At 43.9% G+C, this 11,022-nt stretch overlaps 1 protein-coding gene across 1 annotated transcript; it reads right to left on the bottom strand.

The window, feature by feature from the left end:
* Nucleotides 1-980: 980 nt before the first annotated feature.
* SOWAHA (sosondowah ankyrin repeat domain family member A) lies at nucleotides 981-2,592 on the bottom strand. Its single transcript, XM_081315520.1, has one exon. The coding sequence runs from the start codon at nucleotides 2,493-2,495 to the stop codon at nucleotides 1,011-1,013; it is 1,485 nt and encodes a 494-aa protein (XP_081171646.1). The 5' UTR covers nucleotides 2,496-2,592; the 3' UTR covers nucleotides 981-1,010.
* Between the last annotated feature and the right edge of the window lie 8,430 nt (nucleotides 2,593-11,022).

Raw genomic sequence — 11,022 nt, forward strand, 5'->3', positions numbered from 1 at the left:
AATTAGGATTGTATGCTTTTTCTAAATAAAAAGTCTTAACTAATCATATAAATACTGTATTATAGTGAGGTAGAGGTATTAAACTTCTCTTTTGTTTTAAAGTTGGCATGAGCTAGATTTATATTTTCACTACATATTCTACACATTGTAAATATATAATAGAGGCTTTTAATTCTAAAAAAATAAATTAACCTTCAGTTGGCTACTAAAAGCCATGTGTGTTCCTTTTTCCAATTTATTTTTAAAAAGTTAATGGAAAAGTAGTAGTCTGAAGTTTTAGATTGTAAACTAAAATATAGTTTTACTATATTTTGCTTTCTTTTCAACTACAAAAATCAGATCGGCTGAAAATTAGATTGGTATAAAATGGGACCTTGTTCAATTATTGTATAAAAAAACACTCCCAAACCTAATCAATGGCATGTCATTAGGAGAGGGGAGCTGCTACAAATGAATTTGCTAAATCCACTTTAATGGAACAGGATAGGATGTCAAGAAATGCTAAAAATATTTCTGTTCCCACAACAGGACATTTAAGATACTTTTGAGAACAGCACGCATGAATAAAATACGTTTTTGTTTCAAAGTAAAGGATCTTATATATAATGTCAATTCTTAATTCTATCAGTGCTTACTCAGAAGTCTGTCCACTGATTTCAGCAGGATTTTCTCTCAGGTATTGCAGGACTGTTGCCTTACTTATAGTGATTTTTGTGGAAATTTGTACCTAAATCTTACCTTTTATTGAAAAACAACAACCCCTCAATAGATAAAATTCAGGTGAAACTTCAACAATTCACATTTAATAAATGAAGATGTGTTGGGAAAGAACTGTCTTATCAAAGCAGCAACTATCAAGTTAAAACATAATCCTATGATTAATCTTTTCTTTTTCCTCCTCAGGTTAGACTTGAAGTGAAACACACTCAAACCTACAAAGCCAAAAATGTTTTTGTGTGTGTGAATGCGAGATCTACCCGAGTTTAATTAAATGTTGATATTACTCAATTTCAGTGAGATAAATGACCAAAAAACAATTCTGAAATCGGTCTGTGTTTTGAAGCCGTTTCACTCTGTTCTTCCTCCAGGGCCTGAGGCAAGGAGGAAGAGGACGAAGAAAAAGCTCTTCGTGACTTCAACTTCCTCCTAGGGGCTGTGGCTATGTTAAGAAATTTATTGATGGGGGCCGGTTTCTTTAAGCCTTTTGTCAGTTCAAAGAAGGCAACATCATCAGATAAAAGCCCCAGGACAGTGCTGGTGGAACTTAAGATAGACGCAGCCACTTTTATGTTCTTCTTGTTGGAAGGGTTCTTCTGCTCAGTGGCGGTGTGAAGACCAGGGTCATTTAAGAGATATCTGACTGCAAAAGAAGAGCCTTCTTTTAAATACTGGAATGGTTTTTTCCCACTATAGTCTCTTAAGTTGACTTTGGCATTGTAAACTTTGACCAGCTGGGCAATAACTTCTTCCTGCCCGTGGATAGCAGCAATATGAAGCGGAGTATAACCCCCGTAGGACTTAGCATTGACATCAACGTGAATACCTCCTCTCTCGGCCATTTCTAGGACTTTGCTCAGGGTTCTGGAATTTCCACTTTTAGCTGCCCAGTGGAGAACCGTGAAGCCGCTCATGAAATCCCTTTTGCTCACCAGATTCAAGTCAATGAGCAACAAGCCGTGAAGTTGGTGGGACCACTGGCCGGCTGTGGCTTTCACCACCCACTGGTGCTCAACAGGTTCCAAGGGCACGTTGGCTGTGCTGTCAGCTTCCTCACCCACCTTTAGCGGTTTCGACCCCCTTCTCAGGGAAGGGGATTTGGCCCCCATTTCGTTTAGCTGCCGCCTCTTACCACGAGGGGAGGGAGACAGGCGGATGGCAGAGAGATCCACTTGGAGACCATCTTCCACGGGGATCCGGTCTCGCTCAGGGCTCAGCACCTCAGATCTCTTAGCGGTGGTGGAGGAAGGGGGCACAGAGCGGACCGGCAGCATGCAGGGCTTTGGGGAGGCCCCCTTGGGGGCCAAATGGTCTTTGCCACTGGGAACTTTGAGGATTTCCGAGCCTCCCCTTTGAAAGAGGTTCTTCAGCTGGAACACCGGGATAGTCCGATGGGCTTCAGGGTCCTCCTTTCCAGGCGAGTTCAGAGGCGCCACGAAGCCGGCAGGGCAAGCGGGCGCTCCAGAATCGGCGCCTTCGGTTTCCTCCTCAGACAGATCCCCGAAGGCGATCGGTCTCGGTTCCGCATCGGAGTCATCCAGGGCCAACTGGTGCCTTTTTCTTAGCACGACCAACTTGATCCCCTCCGAGACCTGCACGACAGCCACGCTGTTGACCAAGTGGACGAAGCGCTGGCGGAGAGCAGCCCGGACCTCCGGCGTCGCCTCGGGCACGTCCAACAGCGGCTTGAAGTGGGCGAGCAGCAGCGAATTGCGCACCTGGCCGCCCTGCTGCCGAAGGAAGCCCAGCACGGCGGCTTGATTCAGGAATTCAGCCATGCCCGCTGCGGCCAGGTGGGTGAAGTGGAAAGGGCGGACGAAGGGCGTGGGAGCCGCGGAAAGAGCTGGCGACCGCTCCCCGGGAGGCTGCAGCCACCTGCCGCCGCTTCCTCGGCTGGCTAGGAATCTCTCTCTCTGGCGCCCTCCTTTCCAGCTGGCCGAGCGCGCACGAGGTAAAGCGCGGTACAAAAACCGCCCGCCGCGGAGGTGGCTGGGATTTGTAGTGAAGAACGCACCTGAGTTCCAACGCCGCGATTTGTTTTTTCTTTCAGAAACCGGAGGCAGCTCCCAGGCGCAGCCGCAAGATCGCCCTACCCGCGCTTTGCCTTCCCAGCCCCTCTGAGAAGCGCGGAGCCCTCTTGGTATGGCCCAGGTCAGGGGTAGGCAACCTCGGCTCTTTTATGACTCATGGACTTCAACTCCCAGAATTCCTGAGTCAGCATAGCTGACTCAGGAATTCTGGGAGTTGAAGTCCATGAGTCATACAAGAGCCGAGGTTGCCTACCCCTGGCCCAGGTAAATCAACCGCTCAGCCTGGCAGAGGCCAGGGCAGCAAAGTGGCTGGCAGCGAGTTATCCTGAAGCGCTCCCACATGCTCTTTTACGCCTTTTAATATATGGCATTGCGTGGGCTTGTCAGGAGGAGTAGTTCTGTTGACATAGAAATATGCTCTGCAGGATAGTGTTGGTCTGTGGCTCTCTGCAGTGTCGGAGAATGCAGAGCGCGCTAGAAGAGCATATACGTGTGAATATAACACAGAAGCACCCTTTCTGTTGGTGCCACACGTTTCCTCCCCACCACACACACACACCCCTGCACTTTGCCTCTGTCTGAAGCAAGAAGGGGCTTTCTGGAGCCCCCTTGGTGCTCTCTCCAACTGACTGCTCTCTAATAGAAGAGAATATACGAGGTTCGGGTTTGAATTGAGAAGTCCTTGCTGCTCTCAATGCTTGGTTGCTTGCTGGCAGACTTTTTGTTACCTGACTAGGCAACATCATTAGCGCTACTGAATGTGGGATTTGCTTCCTGTGTACAGTACACCCAGTCACTTGCCCTGGCAGTGTTGGTGGGGATATAGTCTTCTTTGTAGTTCTGGATTATTGTTTTCTAGTTGTTTGGCATTCATTCCTGCTTATCTGGCTGGAGAGGATGTGTTCTGGGCTTTTTGTTTCCTTTAGTTGTTTTTTTTTTATTGTCTGTTTTGAATCGTTTGTAAATGTGGTTTATCTCTATGTGTCTATTCATGGCTGGTTTGTCTGAGTGCCAAGTTTCCAGGAATTCCCTAGAGTTTATGGAGTTAGCTTGGTCTAGGATACTGAACTTCCCAGTTGAAACTATGATTGAGTCTGTCCACGTATTGCAAAATTAAGGAGCTTTCATGGTGTCTTCTGACTGCTAGTAGATATTCATGGATGTGTTCTGCTAGTCTTCTGCTTGTCTGTCCAACATAGTGGCTGTTACACTATGTTGTACAATGTAGATGACTCATTTTTTCCCCTTGGACCACTGAGTCTTTTGATTCACTTAAGATGTTTTGGAGTGCTTTAGTTCAGGAATCCCCAACCCCTGGTCCGTGGACCTGTACCGGGCTGCGGCATGCCAGCAATTGGTCCACACACATAAGCAAATCCTCATCAGCGGGATGCAGGCAGCACACAAGACCACACCCCCTCTGGTCCACGGAAAAACCTCTTCATGGAACCAGTCCCTGGTGCCCAAAAGGTTGGGGACCTCTGCTTTAGTTGGATTGTATGCTATGGCGATACTTTATAGTTGTAATAGTCTGTGCTTATTTCTGAGATGTTTTTGATGCATGTCAGTGTTATCCTTTTTCATAGCTTGAGATGGTTGTGCTGTAGTGGGTTGAGTGGTTAGGCACTTTTTGATAGAGGTGCCTGGATATCCATTTTGTGGAAGATGTTGGTCTGTTTCCTTTTTCTGGTGTTCTGGATTGCTGTAGTGTGTTTGTGCTCATCTGAATAATGTTCTTACATAACTCTTCTTGATTGTTACTTTGACAGTGGAGTGCTTGGATAGCGTGGGTGGTTTTTTGATAGAACTGTATTTTTAATTTGCTACCGTTTCCTATGCTGGTGAGAATATCCAGGAAGGGTTGGGTGTTGCTGTTTCCTTCTTCGCTAGTGAATTTTATTCTTTTGAAGATGCTGCTGATTGTTTCATGTTGTTCCCTTTTTTATTATGACAAAGGTGTTACCCACATACCGTATCCATATTTTTGGTCGCATGTATGGGAATGCTATAGTTTCTAGATACTGCATTGGAGTCTCTGCTGTGAGTCCTGAGAGTAGTAACCCCATGGGAGTTTCTTTGATTTGTTGATATATGTGACCATTAAACTAAAAGTAGGTAGAGAAGCAGAAGTTGAAGATGTCCATGATTCTGGGTATTTTGATCTTAGTGTATTTGGTAAGGTTAGATGTATTGGGCAGTACTGCTGCTATATAGATTCTTTCAATAGATCTGAGCCTTGGATTTAAGTTGTGCTGTGATGTCAAATAAAACTCTAATCTCACCTTCTATTATTGTGTCTTTGATTTTCCGGAGCATTGTAGTGGGACATTGTTAGAATATTCACTCCCCTCTGTGAGATGTTCAAGCTTGTTTTGTAATTATTTTAGCTGTGTTGTATGTTGAGGTGCCTAGTAATGATATAAGTGGATAAAGAGGTATGTTGGACTTCTACATTTTGGGGCACCCATAGAAGCAGGGGAGGATGGGGCCACTGCTTTTCATCCACCCTCTTTTTCTTTTGTGATTTAATCTTGATAATTGTGGTAAATTCTTTATCTGCTGGTCCTTCTATAGGTTTTGAGGGGCTGCTCTGTCCTGTTTTGTGTTGGTTCTGATTCTGTGTTCTTCTGGTCTTCAGTATGATTGTCTACCTCATGTTTTCTTGGGTACCAAGGGCAAGTCCAGTGATTTCAGATGCTGCTTCTAAGGCTGAAAAGAGTTCTAATTAGCATCATGTAATTTATAGTATAGGTAGTCCTTGACTTACGACCACAATTGAGCCCAAAATTTCTGTTGTTAAGTGAGCTTTGCCCCATGTTACGACATTTCTTGCCATTGTTGTTAAGTGAATCACTGAAGTTAATATGTTAATAATCTGGTTGTTAAGTGAATCTGGCTTCCCTATTGACTTTGTTTGTCAGTAGGTCACAAAAGGGGATCACATGATCCCAGAACACTGCAATCATCATAAACAGATTTTGATCATGTGACATGGGGATGCTGCAAAGGTCGTAACTGTGAAAAATATAAGTCACTTTTTTCAGTGCCATTGTAACTTTGAACAGTTGCTAAATGAACTGTTGTAAGTCGAGGACTAACTGTATAGTTCCTGAAGGATATTGAATTCTGGGGAAAATTCTTTCTGAAGAATTTTGTTTTCTGGAGAATGCTGAATGCTCTGACTGCTGTCTTTAGGAAATGATTATGTATTTTTCAAAGCAAAATACCAGATACAGGTAGTCCTCAACTTAGAACAGTTCATTTAGTGACCATTCAACGACACTGAAAAAAGTGACTCATGATCGCATGTCACAGTTACAGCCTTTGCATCAATCCCATGATCATGTGATCAAAATTCAGATGCTTGGCAACTGGTTCATATTTATGACCTTTGCTGTGTCCCAAGATCACGTGATCCTCTTTTGCCACCTTCTCACAAGCAAAGTCAATGGGGAAGCCAGATTCACTTAACAACCGGGTTACTAACTTATCAGCTGCAGTGATTCACTTAACAACAGTGGCAAGAAAGGTCAGAAAATGGGGCAAAATTCACTTAGCAAAATGTTTCACTTAACAACAAAAATTTTGGGCTCAGTTGTGGTTGTAAGTTGAGGACTACCTTTATGTCTAGGGCCCATCATCAGCATGACAGAGAATATCTGGAAGAGCTACGGCACACCTAGGCAGCCATTTTGGGAATGGGAAGAAGTCTCCCATGACAGCCTTTTGGTGACTGCATCTGTCCTACAGTCTTAAAATTCCAAATGTGCCCACTGACTGATCTCTAAAGAAAAAGTGCAAGGCAATGAAACAAGATTGTGGAGATTCAGAAATCGATTATATTGCCTTGTAGTAGCTATACCTTTGTGCCGTTGTGGGGGTGTGAGGAAGAATTAAGGGTCTGAGGCAATTCACATGGGCATGAATGTTCCCATTAATAAGCAAGTCCCAAGCCACTGATGTCTTTAGAGATATACACAACTCTTTCTTTTTTTAAAAAAGTGTATTATAAGTGTTATTAAAACCTATTTTCAAATCAACTTACATAAAATCACAGATCTGCACATTCTGTTGAATTATAGTTTGGTTAGTGATTAAGGTGTTGGTGTAGGAAATAGAAAACTCTTGAGTTCTACTCCTACCCATAATAGTCAGCTGGGTGACTTTGGGCCAGTCAATCTCTCTCTCAGTCCAACGGACCTCAGAAGGTGGTTGTTGTGGGGAAAATAGGAAGGAAAAGGAGTATTTGGTACGATCAACACCTTGGATTACTTATACAGTAGTAAAGGTGGGATTTAAGATCTAATAAATATACTAACCACTTGGAATTTAACCTGTTCAAAAGAGAGATATGAACTAGCAACTCCTTGAAATAAATTCAGAACTCACAAGGGCTGCTCTAAGAGAGCACTGGCACTGATTTTTCTGTTCATCTGAATCCTATAGAAGGTATAGAAGGACGCGGTGGCTCAGTGGGTTAGGACGCTGAGCTTTTTGATCAGAAGGTCAGCAGTTTGGCGGGTCGAATCCCGGGTGCCGCGTAACAGAGTGAGCGCCTGTTACTCGTCCCAGCTTCTGCCAACCTAGCAGTTCGAAAGCACGTAAAAATGCAAGTAGAAAAATAGGGACCACTACGGTGGGAAGGTAACAGCGTTCCGTGCACCTTTGGTGTCTAGTCATGCCGGCCACATGACCACGGAGACGTCCTTGGACAAACGCTGGCTCTTTGGCTTTGAAACGGAAACGACTAGCACGCATGTGCGGGGGAACCTTTACCTTTACCTATAGAAGGTATTAAAGATCACCATCTGAAGTTGGTAATGGATGAGGAGGAACAAATTAAAATGTAATCCAGCTAAGATACTCAAAAATCAAATAGAAAACAAGAACAAAGTTACACTTTAAAACATGCCCAATAAAACTGAGGCCTCTGCCTTCGTTCTCCTGTGTTTATGGAGCCAAATTTGACTAGCTTCAGTAGGAAAAAAAATGACCACCGTACAAACAAATGTGTTCTTTAACTTCTAAAGGCAAGACAGCAAAGTATACTTACAGCAAACTGCCTTGGCTGGTAAAATGTTTGCTTGGTTTATTGTCAGGATTTTCTTAAGTAATTAATTATTTTTGCTCCCAGTTATTATGCCAAAACCACAGTTTTCAGAACAATTCCCGAAGCTTAGAAAATGAAGTTTCTTTTGTCCTTAAGGTGTCCTTAAGATGTATCTGCTTAAACTGCAGTTTTAAGGAGCATGGATTGCCTAGCCCCATGGTGGCGAACCTATGGCACGCGTGCCACAGGTGGCACGCAGAGCCCTCTCTGTGGGCACGTGCGCCAGCACCCGTCCTAGGCCTTCAGCTGGTTTTTATAAAACCTTTTTGGTTTAGGCCTCCGCCGCTGTGTGAAGGTTCAATCAATCAATTTCAACTTCTCGTGGGGAAAAAAAAAGATCTTGCAAAGTTGGAATTGATTGATTGAAATTTTTAGTCCCACCCAGTCTGCTGTTACCACCACAGCCACGCCCACTCAGTGGGCCATACCCACCCTATTGGCCACATCCACCCAATGGGCCATGCCCACCCGGCACCCGACAATACATAAGTGGGTTTTGGGTTGCAGTTTGGGCACTTGGTCTCTAAAAGGTTCGCCATCACTGGCCTAGCCTGCCCTATTTATTTGAAAAAAAAAATCTATACCGGGATACTGTACCCCTTTGAGGCTAGGGGATACATTTGGAATTTGGAGAGCACCTTATGGAAATCGCTGCCACAGTGAATGTCGCTAGTTACAAATCTCCTACCTAACAAGAAGCAAGTTGGATCTCCACCACAGTTTCTAGACTGAAGGATCCTTGGCATTCTCTGAGCTTGGTTGTTTGCTTGCAGACGTTTCATTATCCCAACTAGGTAACCTTGTCAGTGCTAGTCAATGATTGGGTAATGAAAGGTCTGCAAGAAAACTACCGGTATGCTCAGAGAGCACCAGGGACCTCTCATTTCAGCCCTGGGCTATAAATATTCTCTTTCATTTTCTAGACAAGTTTCTGCAACAGCGATGGTCTAACTCTGGAAAACAGGGCATGCGTTTCATGGTTTTATCTTTATCTTGTACTGAACTTAGTTATAACTGTATGTTAAATTAAAAAAAAGTACTACTGCTGCTGCTGCTATTAATTTCTAGGCCTCATAGGAACTGCTTGGTTCAGCTATTCTCAGTTAAGGCAACTGCCAGTATTTGTACTAGTAATAGGGCGGTAGCAGAACTTGTACTTGTAAAATACCATTATAAGAATGTCCCATAGGTTCTACGACAATCTTTAACTCATTTCTTTTACTGCGAGTGGAGAAAAAGACAGAAGCGCATTCCATAACCCCGATCAACCTTCAGTGTGGTTAAGCTCATTAATGGAAGGGTGGGGGCTCTGTTCCAGTCTAAACTGGCTGCAACCATGGCCCCTGGCATCTGCACTCAAAGTTAACACAGCCAGTTTGAAATCGCTTTGCAAACAGATTGGCTGATTGAAGTGGCTTGGTCTGCCTCAGCTCTTTGCCAAGGCAAAACAACTTGCCTCTGCTGGCAATCTGCATTCTTAATATCAACTATTTGATTAATATTAAATAGTGATTAAATACATTTGAATTTTATGACTCTGCCCATTTTACTTGGAATGTAGCCCTGAGTGTGTTACTCAAAGGCCAACTCCCAGAAACTTCTATGCCTGACCTATTTGTCTAGAGTGAAACACATTTACCCACACATTTCCACTGTCATACCGTAGACACACTGTCCTCCTATAGATCCCTCACACCATTTCGTTTCTCTTCTATGTCACTGTTGGACTTGAAGGCATTGAAAAACCACTCTTTTAAGAACAGCCTTTGAGGGAGGGAAATGCCTCCAGTGTCACAAAATACAGTTTCCACTCCTTAACGTCAGTGTGATTGGATTATAGGCAGTGTGCAACTTCATATTCCCTCTTACAATTCAAACCTCAAATGGAGAGGTGGGAAAAATCATTTTTGACCAAACCAATTTGCAACAAATTCTGTGCTTTCCAGGCTAATACTCTCTTAATACAAGGTAATCCTCATGTTGCCTTTTCAGGCTTATCGGCTTATTGTGAAATTTTGTAGCCCTGCCTTTCACACTATCAGTGCATTACCCCACCCTTTGCTTAGGATACTTGTGATGTGTGTATGGGAATTTTCTGGAGATGACCTTTTTTCAATGACATTTAGATATGAAGGGTTGGTTCCCAGAGGTACACTTTTATCTAAACATGGAGCTACCTTAAGTCCTACTGTACATTATCTGCTCACTAATTTTCCCGTTCAGTTAAGTAAATATATAGGTAAAGGTAAAGGTTCCCCCGCACATGCTTGCTAGTTGTTTCCGACTCTAGGGGCCGGTGCTCATCTCCATTTCAAAGTCGAAGAGCCAGCACATGTCTGAGGACGTCTCCGTGGTCATGTGGCCGGCATGACTAGACGCCAAAGGCACACGGAACGCTGTTACCTTCCCACCGTAAAGGTAAAGGTAAAGGTTCCCCCGCACATACGTGCTAGTCGTTTCCAACTCTAGGGGCCGGTGCTTATCTCCGTTTGAAAGCCGAAGAGCCAGCGCTTGTCCGAGGACGTCTCCATGGTCATGTGGCCGGCATGACTAGACGCCAAAGGTGCACGGAACGCTGTTACCTTCCCACCTTAGTGGTCCCTATTTTTCTACTTGCATTTTTACATGCTTTCGAACTGCTAGGTTGGCAGAAGCTGGGACGAGTAACAGGTGCTCACTCTTACGCGGCACTTGGGATTCGACCCGCCAAACTGCCGACCTTCTGATCGACAAGCTCAGCATCCTAACCCACTGAGCCACCACGTCCCTTAAGTAAATATATAGAAATACAATAAATAGTCTTTCAAACTAGTTAACAAAATGCATAGAAGCAATATGATTAATTAAAACAACTGCAGGGCTCTTAAGGGAGTATCCCATAAGGGTGTGTCTGAATGTATTCCTTTTCTTCATATAATGATAGGGCCTCTCAAGCATTGAATGGACTTTTGTTTTTCCTTCCAGACAAGACTGCAACATTTGCTGATGGTTGGCTTTGTGACAAAAAGGTATTCAATAGATTACACACAGTAAGTCTCTCCCCCCCTCCCCCGTGTGTGTGTGTGTGTGTGTGTGTGTGTGTTTGTGTGTGATATTTGTTGAGCTACTTTGTGATAAACATAAATGTTATCTGTTGAGAGCAAAGATTAAATAAAAATAAGGGGT

This window comes from Vipera berus (genome assembly GCF_964194415.1).
Source record: "Vipera berus genome assembly, chromosome: 2".
NCBI classification, from domain to species: Eukaryota; Metazoa; Chordata; class Lepidosauria; order Squamata; family Viperidae; genus Vipera; species Vipera berus.